The following is a 15,275-nucleotide window of genomic DNA, read 5'->3' as shown; positions in this document are numbered from 1 at the left end:
ACAGCTACATACATTATCTGAAGGGAGAATTCGCCCAACACACATGTCGCACGTTCAAGGCAAGTTTAGCGAGACAATTAAAAGAAAATCATGGAGAACAAAAATCTGGAGACTGAAACTTAATTATGGTTTTTTTTTCATTTCTCTCTTATTGATTGTAGTTGTCCACTGGGTGGAAGAAGATTAAAAATTAATCTTGTTACATTTCTGAAGAACCATTGCAAGTCAATTATTTGACTAAACTTTGTAAAAATAAATGAATCCTCCAAAGTTATTAAAAAAAACAAAAAACTACTATCCAAGCTAGCAGCCTAGCAAACAAATCAAAAGCAAGAAACAAAAAATAATAATCTTGGAACATATGTCAGGAAGCATTACTAAAACGAACTAAGCAGTTCTTTTCACCCATGAATTTCCAGCTCCTCTCTTTAAAGAAGTACTCCATCTTTAGATCCTGACATAAGATTTCCATTTTCTTCTTGTTGTAATACAACTTCCCAGCAGAGATGACAACAGAATCCCTCACTTCCACATCGAAACTTAGTCTTTTTCTTGTCACTTCCATTCCCATGTCATCAATAGCATTTGTTTCTTCAATCTGTAACCAAATGTTTGGGGAGGCTACAGCAAACTCGACACTCTGGGTTGTCTCGTTCATTTTGTTCAGAGAAAATGTCTCCAAAGAAGAACTTGAAATCTTATGACCATTGTAAAACAAGGACATATTCAAAGTGCAAAACCACAAACTCGTTAACAAGTTGCGGTTTTTTACCGTGAATCCCATCTTATATTGAGTGGAATTCGATATATCGAACGAGTTAATGTGGATAATTGGTACTCTTGGACGAAGAACGTACCACACAGCGAAGGTGCATGCACTAATTGCTATTACGAGCAAAATTAGTGCCCATATCATGCAACGTAGTAACGGCCTTGCCTTGTTAAGCCCAGAAGAAGTTGATGAATGTGGTGTGAAATGCAGAGTCGAAGTTCGTATTCGTGCAGCTTCAAGATCAATGGATGCCATAGTTCATATGAGAAATATTATTGTATCACTAAGAGATGGTATATAAAAAAAAATGTAACACGAATTACCTGAAGGACTGTTACTAAAGATTTGTACCTCTGACAATTAAGTAAATAATTTGATCGCATGAGGGAGTGAAGACATCAGGTGAATGAGTTCAAGAATGTTGGAGACATGTATATAAATGTATATATATGCTAAAGTGCAACGAGTGGCTTAAGGTTCCTGTGAAACTTCCTGTGGCGGCTTTTGTTGATTAGAATGATGAAATGCCATGAAAACGACGTTCAATTTTTCTTGACTGGGCAGGATCCATTGAACTGCAGGCAAAAGTCAAAGTTAACGGTGTATACGTGCTTCTGTTTCTATGGTGGTTAATGCTGACATGAAAGGGCGCCATGCATGGGACTCGTCTTTTTCACACTTTGTATGGATGGTCGGTTGTACAGTGTGCATATGTGATGTGGAGTTGTTAGAGACACAACAAAATTAAATATTTTGGTAAAATGTTTAAATACGTAATTTTGGTAAAATGTTTAAATACAGAGAAACCTTGTATAGGATAGTTAAGAGGAAAAATCATCCAAATGTCCATCATATTTTATCAAATGAATTTTTTTCATCTTTTACTTTTAAAATGTTAATTTTACATTTTTTACAAATTTAAATTAGTAAAATTTAGTTTCAACCTAAATTTTCAATCACTTTTTACCTCAAATCATTATGTAACTCACATGCAGTTATTTAAAATTCAGATTTCATTTTTTTAATGACAAAAATAAATATGAAATGAATCAAATCTCACTCTTTTAGGAAAAAATAAATATGTTTTGGGTCACATCTTACGTTTTTAAGGATAAAAATGAATATGAATCAAATCATTTGTTTAATTACAATAAGACCTAACCTTTTTGTCGCTAACAAAAGTGACCATGTATAGGTTACGTAATGGATTCAGGGTAAAAAGTAGTCGAAAATTTGGATTATCACTAAATTTTACAAATTTGAATTTGTAAAGGATGGAAATAAACATTTTAAAAGTAAATGATGAAAAAGTTCATTAAACAAAATGTAAGGAATGTTTTAAACAAATTTTCTAGGTTAAGAGATGGGTAAGTGAAATTTCATTTTCTTTGTGTACATGTATTCGAGCAGAAAATGTTGGCAAACTACTGTCTGTGCTTAATTTTATTAGAGATTCAAAGCGTAAATCCCACTATTGAAAGTTATGCTAAAAAAAAGGAATTTGGGTGGACAAAATCATTTAAAAAATTGTACATCATGACTTTCGACAGCCAAAACATGAAAAAATTTGGAGGGTTAAAAAATGAGTAAGAAATACACTTGGAAACCTACTTATACTTAATACAAAATTATGAAAAAACAATCAATTAATACTACTTACCACCGATATATTTTTTTAGGCCTTATCTATGTAAGAATTATGGAACATGGTTTTATTAGTAGGTTTACTTGGGAAAGAGAAAAAGACAACCTAAAATTAATTAGGACTCCAAGAAAATTCAGCAATCTATATTCTGCATTTTTTTTTTAAATTAACGAAAAGGCCAAATGAATCAATCCAACTTTTTTCATTCTTATATTAATTGACTTAGTTTTGACCCTTTTCTCAATTACGCGGGGTAAAAGGCAGCTGTTGCCCTTGACGTCATATTCCACGTCACATCCCATTTCAGGCACCGCATCTGCACAACTAGGCCTGTCAATCGGGCCTAATGAGCCGGACTTTGATGAGCTCAAACTCAGCTCATTTAATTTGAATCATTTTCGGGTTTCGGGTTATGAGTTTCGGGTTCGTAAATGTGAAGCTCATACTCAACTCACATAATATTCGGGTTGTGAGCCTTAATTGTGCTTAGCCCAAACTCACTTATTACTCCTTAATTTTCTTAATATAATTACTATAACTATTAAGTTGTAAAACTAATTTAACATTTACAAGACTATAATATTAAAACTAAACATGAACAAATAATAGTTCTTAAAACGTATATAAACCAAAAATTTTTCAACAATATTTATATTTAATCCATTTAAAATGCATGAAAAATAGTAATAAAACATGCGATCATAAGCCAATACATCTTTAAAAGTTGAAACTTGTTTTATAATCTTGTGATTTAAATCCAAATATGCTTGATGATTTTTGTGTTTGTAGACCAAAAAAAAATCAACCAATATTATGCCAATACAAAAATTTACTCAACCAATAAGAAAAATTAGAGATTTAGTTATGCATTACCAATATTGGCTCTCAAGAAAGCTCATGAAAGAGTTTTTAGATGTATTTTTGTGTTTTGTAATTTATGTATATATTTAGTATTTAGTAATAATATATTTGGATATATAATTATACATAATATCAAAATATAAATATTATATATATAGGTAATTAAAGGGTCGGGCCTATATCGGGTTTGAGCTTAATAAGGCCCAAGCTCGGCTCACATTTAATTCGGGCCTAATTTTTAGGTTCAGGCTCAGACCGGCTCACTAAATGATCGAGCTCGTCGGGCTTTCTGTCGGGCCAAGCGAGCCGAGTTCGGGCTGGCCCAGCCCCATTGACAGTCCTATGCACAACGTTACGGTAGGAACTTCATCCGAGGGTCCCGGCGTCAGGGAAATGGGTCGTGTGGGCAACAAACACTCGGGTGTGTTCGAATTGTCTACCGATTCATAAGAATTCTTATAAATAATCTATGATTTTGGGGCATGCTCTGATTTGTATTATTAATCAGAATCGAGCCATTTAAACTTCTAATTACAACAAAAAATCATGAAAATGAGACAATAATAGTTGTAAGATCGATTGGCGGCCAATACAAAAATTCAATTGTAAAATTATGGTATATAATTTTAACAAAATTAACGTGTACGGGTGATCAATACATGATTATTACATCACTTTCACAAATTGTAACAAGTTATTTATGATGAATAATCATATATTTAAAATGTCATACACGATTCGTATCGTTCATAATTTACTAAATAATTAATATCAAACTTAGTGTTACACATTGTATTGAACAAGTAACACGAGTGTTTTAAACTAGAGAAATGTATAATGACACTTCTCTTTTTGTTAGTCACACTCCTATTATCATTTTTATCATATGATTTTTATTTATTAAACTATTTGATAAAACAAACAGTGAAAGTGCAGTTAACAAAAAATAGAGCAAGATTACCTTAAACTAAATGAACAATAATGCAGCCTTTGTACTACCAAAAAATATATATATATACTACTTGTGTAACAAAAAACTCACAACTTTCATCAACCACACACGGTAGATAGATTTGATGATTAACTATATAAATTCAGTGTTACACGTTGTATACCAATTGTGTACTTAAAAAAAAAAAAAATCCAAAGCCTTTCATCTACCACACTGCAGATTGGTTTGGTGACAACTTGCAGCAGTCTTTGTGGGCGATTGACCTTTCCTGGATTCCACGGTCCGTGGACTATGGAGTCAATCACCAGAGCCGCAAAGGACATACGCGGATGCTTGCAGACGCGCCTTGTACTCTTTCTCAAGTGTCCAAAGATCAATACTTCCCCTCGTTCAGTCGTCAATTAGGAAAGCACGAGGTCAACACTCAAACACGTGCAAATTTGAAACTTTTTCCAGAATATCGTGGCATGCAGAGAATGGAGGCCTAGGTTTGAACTTAACTTGGAAGTAATATATATGTTCTCAAACATGGAATTTTGGCACTAAAGGGTCTAAGCAGGTGAAACTTGGTTAAAAAGTGTAAAACTTCGAGCTGGAATGTTCAAGAACCCTTCATGTTTTAATGATCCTGAGATTAGTCCGGACAATATTCTTGATTTTCAAAAAGTTGTGTATTTAATGATCCTGATCCATTCAAACATTTTTTTTGACATTTCAAATTGTATATCTGATGAATGACATTTGTAAATTGTCCGAGAAGGCAAATTTTGTCTTCTCAACTGCATTGGTTGATGTACGGTACCAACCAACACAGTAACCTCTAAAACAATGCAACAACATGGAAGTCTGCTCAAGGAAAAGATTTGCCCAGATTTAGCTGAAAGCAAATGGAGGGAGATATTAGCCTGCGCGTGCAAATGAGAATGGATGTAACAGTACATCTGCACAAAGCATTCTCAAGATTTCTTCTGAGAATATCCCTTCGGGTGATACAAGAAGGAACAGTACTTCTAATCTCACTAACAGGATAACGATATGATGTTCCAAAAGATATCCTTACAATTTTCTGGAACAAAAAATTATTGGGTTTATATTGTTGCCACTATGTACAAAATATTGCACTGAAAGAATTCCAAGTAAAAAGAAGATGAAAACATGTATTAAATCTATGTAGAAAACTTTTAGTGGAACTTGGAGAATGCCAAATCTTTGGAGCCTGATGAACATGCAAGGAATTGAAAAAAAGACTCCTACCAGCAGGGTTTTGGCTAATTGTTCATGACATCCGTCCTGAGTCTTCAAGCATCATCCCTTTGAGACTCTTAGCTAACCAGATTGCTGTCTCCCTTGGAGAAACCTTATCTTTTCCGAAAGGTTTTAGAACAACAGCAAGCTCTTCTAGTCTATTATGCTGAAGCAAATCTGCAGACAATTCTAGGAGCCCTTCTAGTGCCTCTGCCCTCTGCCGGAAAGATTTGACATCCAAAGTTTCCTTTGCTGGTGTTGTTGGGGCTTCCTCCTGTGCTACAGGAGAATTCATTATTGCTGGTTCTGAAGAATCTAACTTTGGAGCTGGAGTGAAGTGATTGGTCGGAGCTTTCACGTCCACTTCTTTAGCGTTTGCATTATCTGAGAGGTTTGATTTTAAACTCAGAGCCTCAGAGCAACCAGGAGATTTTGGTGTAGTGGCTAGGTTTTTAATATCAACATCATCTGTCACCACATTTATTAGCTTCCCCACATCTAAGTTTCTATCCACTGTATCAATCACTGGTTGATCACTTCCAACTCGGAAGCTGCTATGCCGAATGACGTGAATCACATCATCGAAAGCTGGTGGAAGATGATTACCAGTTGGTTTTTCGATAATGACATTTTGCTGAATCGTTCCCATATCTGACAGCAAATTTTTTTGGCTGGATGGCACAGGATAGATACCAAGAGTAGTGCTCTCAGGTACTGAAAGTTGGAGTTCCTTTACCATGAACTTGTCATCACCACTGGATGCAGATGGGTGGATTGCTGGAGTTGAAACATCAGGCCTATCACTTGACCTCTTAACTGAGGCTTCATCTTTAGAAGGAAGCAGCTCTTCAGAATGCCGAAACGGAATCTCCAAATCTCCAGTTGAAATCAGTTTGCTGTTATTAGCAGCCTTATCCATGCTTTGATGTCCGACATGCTCCTTTGGTGTTTCCACTAAGCACGCTTCAGATTTGTGTCTGACATGCTGCTTTGGTGTTTCTACTAAGCACGCTACAGGTTTGTTTTCAAACCCATGATTCTCTCTAGAAGAATTTTCAGGCATGTCAGAGTACGAGGAACCGACTGAACAGCTTGGCCGTGATTCTAAACTTCCAGTCTCAGTCGTGTGCTCCTGATTCCAAAATATCTGCGCTGCTAAATTAATGAATGGAGTTGTTGCATCATCACAAATCTCGAATGCTTGGATTGACACAGAAGAGGATGCAGAATTGCTGCTCTCCGTAGGAGCTCCTTTAGATGCCTTGTGAGTTTGCTGCAAAGTTCCCCTAGAAACACGTGTCATGCAGCCATTAGGCCCTGAATCAGGACTCCTCTCGGGATCTTCAGCAGTCTCAGATGGAACAATCTTATTACTTGCAGGAACAGGAGCATCAAGTCCAACATTTTTCATCCTTCCAGGGCATGATGACCGTCTCACTAGATTTGGAGGAGTTTTTTGTCTTGGCCTCAGAGGAAATCCATCTTCAGGAATATTCTTTACAGGAAGAGGAGGGATCACCTCATGTCTTGGTCTAGTCTTAGGGGTGGAATCAGAAACAGGTAACTGCAGAGAAATGTCATTAATACGAATAACAAGGTATGCTGATACCAATTGTAATGCAAGATACAGCTAGTACCTGATGCTTCAAAGATTGCATCGCAGGCCGTTTGACAGATTCAGAGCCGGCCTTGGCTGTGACAGGAGATGGCATATCTGTGTTTCCTTTTAAACCTGGTGTAACTGAACTAGGTCTGGGGATTTTGGGAGGTGCTTCAATATTAGTTTTCTGTGTACATATGCCACCAACCTTTGTTCGGTTCCTCATGGGAGAACTGTTTTCTCTGGCTTTTCCTTCTTTAAGAGCCATCATGATGTTTCTTATCATCCTTGGCTGCTTGACTTCAGAATTACATCTCTGCTCATCAGGGAAGGGTTTAATCATCTCAGCATCCTCAACATTCGTGGTGCATATGTCGGATCCATGTGGTTCATCACCTGGATGAAGCAGCCCAGAAGAAGAATCATCATCAACAGAAGCCAAGTCTGCATCACTGGTTCCTTTTTCACAGTTGTACACCACGGCCTGAACATTTCTTTCAGTTGACAGCAAACTATCTCTATCACTGCATGAGCTGTTACTACTTTGGCTTTCAGCCATATTCTTCCGAGAATCTCGAGTGGTCAGAAGTTTCTCAGGATGGTTGGCAGGAGCATGTGTGAAGGATACGCGATATTGGTCAACATATGCCTGTAGATAAGGGTGCTTTAGGATTTCAGATGCCTGCAAAATATTGTGATCATGTAGTTGTTATTACATCCTGATGAAAACTGCATATCAAAATTGTCTTCTATAGAAGATTACACTTGGCCGATGTTCAGGATTCTTTCTTAGCATGCCCTTGATAAGTGTTTTCCTGAGAAGGAAACAGGAAATGTTATTCTCTGTGAAACAAGGCATGAGCAAGTATTGCAACACAATGCAACATAATACACCAAATAAAAATAAGATTGCGATAAAATTTTCAGGGAAGCTGAGAAGATCAAAATATCATCTCATCTTCAGAGAACTGTGACATAGAAAAGCTCTTTCCAGTTCATACTGTTCAGACAAAAACAAACTGTGATGCTGTTCAGACATCACGGGCTGTTCAGGAATTTATTTACATCAAGAGTATGAGCAATTATGAACAAACATCAACTTGCATCCACAAACAATATACTAGACAATGAATGTAATAGCTTCCTAGGAAAACCACCCAGGAACCTGGAAGTGCAAATACTTGCTCATAAAAGCAAACAAAGCGTAACAAATATCAATGAATATGAAAAATGTATGCAACTATACATAAGTGACTGCATGACTGCTCGGTCACATCGCCCACATATGCTGAGGGGATTCCAATATAGATAAATGACTAAGTGATTCATAAAGGAGTATGGGTTTTAAGATGTTCACAACAATATTGATATTTGAGTAAACAGCAGAAGCCAACTTACAAGGAAGGAGAGTAACAAGAAGGCAAAGGACCTATTGATGATCTGTTGATCTTACTAATCAATCCAGCCATGTCCTGAAACACAGCATCATGCCAGAAAAAGATCAACAAGGAATCCATGCACGCAGAAAAAGCATTAAAATGAGGAAATTGCAATTTTTTGCGCTAACGTCGAGTCTATTAATTCTTAAGTTATGTCCAGTAGGAAAGCGGCACAAAAAAGCCAGTTTACTTACTTAAAAGACAAGAAGAAAGAACAAAATGCAGACAGCAAAAGTCCTCTTTTAAAAGTACATCCTTTATCTTCCAAAAGTCTCATAAATTAAGAAGAAAATGATACAATGAAATTTAAATTTAGGCTGATCCTATAAGGAGTGTTAACAGCTTAAAACATCTGGGCAAAGGAATCGTTGATGACCTCGTCAAACAGAGAAATGGTTGATAAGATTACAATAAATAGCAAATGAACAGTTGAAGTTTCATGTAGCAGTCAATTAGCACAGTCCAAGTACAAAAGGATATGGCAACTTTCAATGAGAAAAACTCTGGTCTGCAAAGTTTCACATGAACCAGCCAATCACATAACCGCCGAAAAGGTTTCAATTGAATTAATTGGATAATAGTTCTAGGGCTATTATCACACAAGAAGCTCATTTTATTGACAGGATTGGATAACAGAGAGTGACAAATACATCAACGAGGAACTAAAGGAAGTCACCAAAATGTCTCAGTTTAGTATGACCTCCCCAAGCTTTGTACAATAGAATGAGGTAATGTCCAACTTTCAAATAATCCTGTGGTTGGCACCAAATTGACAAAGATCTACCCAATATCGCTAATGTCTGGTTACGCTACAAAGGACATTCACAACATCAGACCACCATTTCCCATCCTGCACAACCTTCATCCCATGGCAACAGCAATAAAGTTTCAACAATTTTTTTTCCAGTGAAGAAGAAAACAGAAATCCACTACATCTGCAGAAGCTCAAGTCTTTGTGGTGCATAAGACTTCATACAAACCTCTACATTGGTATAAAGACAGACCTGCACCTGTTTAAAACAAAATATGTCCTGCTCACTGCACATACGGAAGCCATTTTTTCTGGTTGGCTAGTTGGTTCTTATTTTCATCTGCTGGAAGAACACCAAAGAAGCATCTTCACGGAGCCAGTTTCCTAGTCAAGACCCAGAAGGTTAACTGTTGCTGTAACCATAACCATCGGAATCGGGCTTTTGAGAACCTATTTCAAAATATCATAAGATAAGAAAAAGAGCGCCCAGCCCAACAAGTCCCATGCTTTTCCTTGGTCAACAACCAAAAAAGGTGATTTCTAGTCTACTTCTTCACTACTACTCCTACAGGCTTGATGGAGTTAAGCTGTCTGGAAGGAAGCATTTTTGATTGATCATGATATGGACCCTAGGTTCTTGAACTTGTTATCCGAAATGGCTCAGGACATTTTAACCATATTTGGGGTTGCATATCTTCAGCTCATTGTTCTTATCGTATTCAGGGTGGGTGGTCACCTTCGCAGTTTAAATGAGGAGAACATGACCAAAAGGCTGGGGCACCTTTGTTTCAATACCATCAAATCACAAATTCAGGATAAGATAAGAGTTACTACAGCTTTACTATGGTAATATGGAGCTTCCATCTGGTCAGAGGATTCAAGACGTTGCGACCCATCTACATCAGGATTCTGATTCCATGGAACAACTTCTGACTATTTTAAGAAATCTAACTGAATTGGGACTTCAAAGTAACAGATGCTATGGCAGAAATAACCTACAGCAGGTTTAAGTCTTCACAAGTTGATCCTACTGGCTTAATGTGAGAGTTATTGAAGTTGAAACCAGTTCCACAGGTAGTAATCATCCCCTGCAACATTGGGTAGCTCCATTGATCACAGCTGGCAGATGTGAAGAGAATCTTCTTGGGAGTGGTGAGAAGGCAGAGAATGGTCAAACTAAGAGTGGCAACTGGAGAGGGTTGAAGCAGTGGAATAGTAGAAGACCAGAAGAGTCGGCAGGAAGGTTGTGGAAATGAGAATGGGAAGGAAAGTGGCAGCAACAATCAGAGGAAGCAATAAAGATAGCAATGAACAGAAAGATTATTTTGGAAATGGAGGTCAGAAATCTATTCAGGAAAGAAGATTCAAGCTTTTAGAGTTACATAAGACGGCAGATGCAGGATTATGCCATTAATATGGAGTACTTATCACCTTAATATTGATTAAGCACTATAGGATCCAAAAACCAGTTCACCTGATTGTAAACAAAACAAGCCCTAAGAAACTAACGTTTTATGCTGCATGGACACCTAAGAAAAGCTGTATATCATTGGTTTTATGCAAGATCAAATGTTTCTAATAGTAGAATTTTCTATTCCATCCCTCCATCATCCAATAAGATTCAGAACTATTAATTCATAATTAGTCGCTATTATGATCCAACTGTAATTCGCAGTAGATTGATCAATGGCAGGATTGAACTGCAAAAAGAAATGCTTTTAAAAAAATAAAAAAAAATAAAGAGGATTATCAGTAAAAGAAGGCTGGATGTCTTACAAAAGCTTTAAATGCAGGCCGGTGAGCAGCCATTTCATACATACAACAACCTGTTCCAAAAAGAACAATAACAATTTCAAGACTAAAAAGAGAGGAAAAAATTTTGTAGAAAGAGATAACAAGAAGTACATGCTAGATGTCGAGTCTGATGACAGCTACTTAACAAAGTAAATGTTCAGAGTTGACAAAAGTTAGCCAAATACTAATTGAAAAACTCAGAACCAAGTAAAACTTCAAAACTCGGGTACACATATTGTGAATCCAACAAAAGATGTTACTATTTCTTTCCAGAATAACTCAAACTATGTAAAAATAAAATAAATATAAAAACCTTAGATATTTTTCTTTTTGCCTCAAGTGAATAACCATCTCCTCGACTGAATACCTTAAAGAACTAGCGAAAATGGTAAGACTTACTCAAAAGTAAACCAAAAAATTAACTTGACTAGTTCTGTCTAATTCAATCCACTCCATTGGGAAGTAAAGCAAATTTGGAAAATCTATAACCATGCACATCTCTATATGTGATAATATGCTTTTCATAATATACATAGAAAGTGAAACTCAAATGGCAAGGAGAAAGTATATGCTTCATTTCTTCGACTCTAGTGCTTGATTACCAATCAAGTCACCAATAAAAAGAGCAGTACTAATAACGCCACTAGTGTCAGAATTTTTTGATGATAATTGCATCTAATAACAAGTCACAGGAAGAAATACATAGCTTTTTGCATTGAGTTAAATACAAATGCTACATTGCAAGGAGAAAGATAGAGCAAAATTATGTACCAACCTAGCGACCAAATATCGGATTTGAAACCATATGGAATATCAGCAAGAAGTTCAGGGCACATGTAATTGGGAGTCCCAACTACCTGGGTAGAAAGAAACAAGCAATTGGTAAAACATCTTTGACACTTAATCACAGAGAAAGCAGTTGAAATATAGCAGTTATAGCTTAATTCATTAGAAAGTGCCAGATGAATTCAGATTAGCCACAATGAGCCAAGGCTGAAATTCTCTAACCAAATCCCTGCTACATGCTTATAAGTCATTTAAGTTTAACCAAGAACTCATTGTAAGGCAACTAAAGTAAAACGATACTTAGATCATTTCTCTTGAAAGGAAAATCCTTGTAGAAAAGTGCATTATTTGTCTCTTCAAATTATAGCAGGTATCCTAAACATGCTAGTAAAAAAAGGTTGATTCCTAAAAAGACAATCAATAGATACAAAGAGAGATACATACTGAAGAAGCCAAGTCATCAGCCTTCAAAGTTTTAGCAAGTCCAAAATCCCCTGGACAAGAATGACAGTTTCCAATATAAAAATCAGTATAAAGGTTTATACAAATTAAGCATGTCATTCAATATTCAATTGAGAAAGCTGAACTCACCAAGACGAACATCTTGATCTTTTGTGAGAAAAATGTTAGAGCACTGCAAGAAGATGGTGCAGAAATAAGTCATAATCTCAACATAAATTCCTAAAAGCCCAAAATTTCAACTGGTACTGGGGTATATACTTTAAGGTCTCGATGCAGGACAAAGTTGGAGTGCAGATATTCCACTGCCAACAGTAGTTGAGTAAACCACTTCAATAGTTTCTGCATGATCCACATTGTCAGAAGTAGTCAGATAACATAGATATAATTACCAAGCATATCTCAAAGTTACTGAAATTCTAAGTTAAAACTTATCTTCTTAAAGAATATTGAAATATGTTGCACATAACTCAATAACAGCACCACCCCTTTATGTGTTGTGATTCAACAAAAATCATTTTCCCAACTAAAAAAGTGAAAGGAATACCTCTTCCGGGAAGTATTGCCCATTTGATTTCTTCATGAGTTCAGCCCTGATAAAGAGGTATGCATAAAGAGAATTTAACTGTCAATATCAGAAATGACGTGAACACTAAAACCGATATAGGATTCATTTTCAGTATAAAACTTACATGTCACCACCTTCACAGTAGCCAGTAACTATGCAAACATAACAACCCTACATTATGAACAAACATTGCATCAAAAACAGCTGATAAAGTACTAGCAACAATAACCAATGACCAAGTATAGATTTTATGATTCATCTCACCTTCTCCACCCATGCCTCCTTGAATTCAACAATATATGGGTGCTGAATTCTAGAAATTAAAGCCATCTGCATGTCCAAATTGGCAAAATGTCGATTATCAATTTCACCTCACCTTAACCACATATTAACCAGCAGATACACGCAACTAGAGAGGGCGCAAAACTTAAAAGTTTGGAGCAAACGGGAAATAAATACGCGAAGAGCGTTCCAAATTCAACCAAATTGCAATAATCAATTGTTTCGCCAAAAAAAAAATTCAATCATTTTCATTTCTCTTCACCCCCCCCCTCCCCCCTCACACCCAAGAAGTGTACCTCTTGATGAGCAGATCTTCTGCAACGCTCAGTTTGTCGAGCTAATCGAATCTTCTTCAATACATACCTAAAATGAATATCGACACAATCCAACAAAAGATTCTGAACAGATACTCCAAAAATCAATCTACATTACAGAATATATAGAAATAAATTGACAACAACCACATTGCACCTACCTCTTTCTCTCCAGCTTATGATTGACTAAAATGGCTGCTCCAAAAGCCCCTCTGCCAATCTGCTCCATGATCTCATACTGATCCATTCTTGACTCCATTCTCAAACCTCCCAAATCCACTCAAAAAAACAATCTTTCTCCAACTAAAAACACCCCAAATTTACACACTCAAGAAACCCAATAAACACTACAAAAAGATAAAATCCTTGGATCTTTTCCACCTTCTTTGACCCATTTCAACATCAAATTCAAACAAACCAAAAAGAACCCACCTGGGAAAATGCATTACCAAGCCTGATTATCTACTCAACACCGAAAATGCTTTCTGGGCTTTCACTTCTATGAATGCTATACAAACTAGTGTCTGTCTGTGTACGTGAAGTGCTTGTTTCTCTCCTTCTTGGGCTGTTGTTGGCTGTTTAAGGTCTGTTTTCTGATCTAAACAAACAGTTCCTACAGGTGTTCTCTTTCCAAATTTTTTGTGAAAGTGCAAGTGAGACAGGACATCATTAGCACTATTTTAATTGGAAAAAAGAAAGCTAATTTTTTAAATTTGGGAAGTTGTGTAAAGAGAAAAAGTAAATTAATAATAATATGGTTTAGTGGCTAATCATGGTTGGGGAGAGATAGCAAGAGAGGTAGGTTTAGTTACAACTTCCAACCAAATTCTGTCTCTCACTCACTCCCATTGTCTTCTTCTCTTCCTTCCTTGCCTCTCTGATTTCTGTGCAGTAACTGCAGCTATTTAATGGTAGTGTACTACACTGCTGTTACTATTTTCCTAGGAGGGAAAAGTATATTCTCGAGGAGAATCCTGTGTGGTTTTCTATCCCACATCGGGGGTTGGGGTTTGGGTAGATAAGTCCCTCACAGGTCTCCAAAAACTTTTGGAGTTACTGTGGGGATTAGATTTATTTGCGTAAATTCTTACCTCAGTAAGAAAATGTCAGAAAGAAAACTCATTCTCGGGGGTTTGGGGGGTCTTTATTTCTTAGCAGCGGGGCACCCTGTGGAGTTTTCTATCCCACATCCGTATTGGGGGGGTTGGGTTTGGGTAGATAAGTCCCTCACAGGACTCCAAAAGTTACCGGCTTTTGGAGTTACTGTGGGGATTAGGTTTATTTGCGTAAATTCTTATTTCAGTAAGAAAATGTCAGAAAAAAAAAAAAAAAAGAAGGAGAAGCATCCCTTAGCTAGAAATGGTTGTAGGTAGGAGCATTAATCTTGTCTACGAAGGAAGATTAATAATTAACCCGATTTGGAACATGTTATTCAACTAATTTTTAGACTTTGAACATGTTAGGGTAAAAATTGCTCTTTTTTAATTATATCTATAGTGTTCCTAAATCAAGTTATAGAATATAAACATCCGTACTACAAAAAGATGTCATGTAACTGATGCATGATATCAGCCTGTGCATCACATATACGTTTCGGATGTGAAGACTGAAGAGTTATATCTGCACCTCTTTATTCTAAATTCATGTTTTATATAAGATTTAATATTATGGTACAAGTCAATACTGCATTCAATGTGCAAAATTCAAAATAGAGAAGTGTAGATTTATTTCATCCGGTTTTGAAATGTCAATTACAGTTTTGCATAGTCTATTCGATTATTAATATTAGGGGGTTCACAAATTTACG

General features: G+C 36.4%; 2 protein-coding genes across 2 annotated transcripts; both read right to left on the bottom strand.

Annotated features, from left to right (window-relative positions):
* Positions 1–364: 364 nt before the first annotated feature.
* LOC113772809 lies at positions 365–1,027 on the bottom strand. Its single transcript, XM_027317291.1, has one exon. The coding sequence runs from the start codon at positions 1,025–1,027 to the stop codon at positions 365–367; it is 663 nt and encodes a 220-aa protein (XP_027173092.1).
* Positions 1,028–5,148: 4,121 nt separating this feature from the next.
* LOC113783384 (serine/threonine-protein kinase Nek5-like) lies at positions 5,149–14,319 on the bottom strand. The gene is made up of 14 exons (XM_027329509.1): positions 13,630–14,319; positions 13,451–13,517; positions 13,137–13,202; positions 12,997–13,043; positions 12,852–12,897; positions 12,566–12,646; positions 12,437–12,479; positions 12,290–12,339; positions 11,835–11,916; positions 11,042–11,091; positions 8,474–8,547; positions 7,839–7,890; positions 7,113–7,757; positions 5,149–7,039 (listed from the first exon to the last, which is right to left on the bottom strand). The coding sequence occupies exons 1-14, from the start codon at positions 13,725–13,727 to the stop codon at positions 5,507–5,509; spliced, it is 2,934 nt and encodes a 977-aa protein (XP_027185310.1). The 5' UTR covers positions 13,728–14,319; the 3' UTR covers positions 5,149–5,506.
* Positions 14,320–15,275: the final 956 nt, after the last annotated feature.

This window comes from Coffea eugenioides, chromosome 1 (assembly GCF_003713205.1).
Source record: "Coffea eugenioides isolate CCC68of chromosome 1, Ceug_1.0, whole genome shotgun sequence".
Taxonomy (NCBI): Eukaryota; Viridiplantae; Streptophyta; class Magnoliopsida; order Gentianales; family Rubiaceae; genus Coffea; species Coffea eugenioides.
The sequence above is the reverse complement of the archived record's forward strand: the minus strand, read 5'-3'. Positions and strand labels throughout refer to the sequence as shown.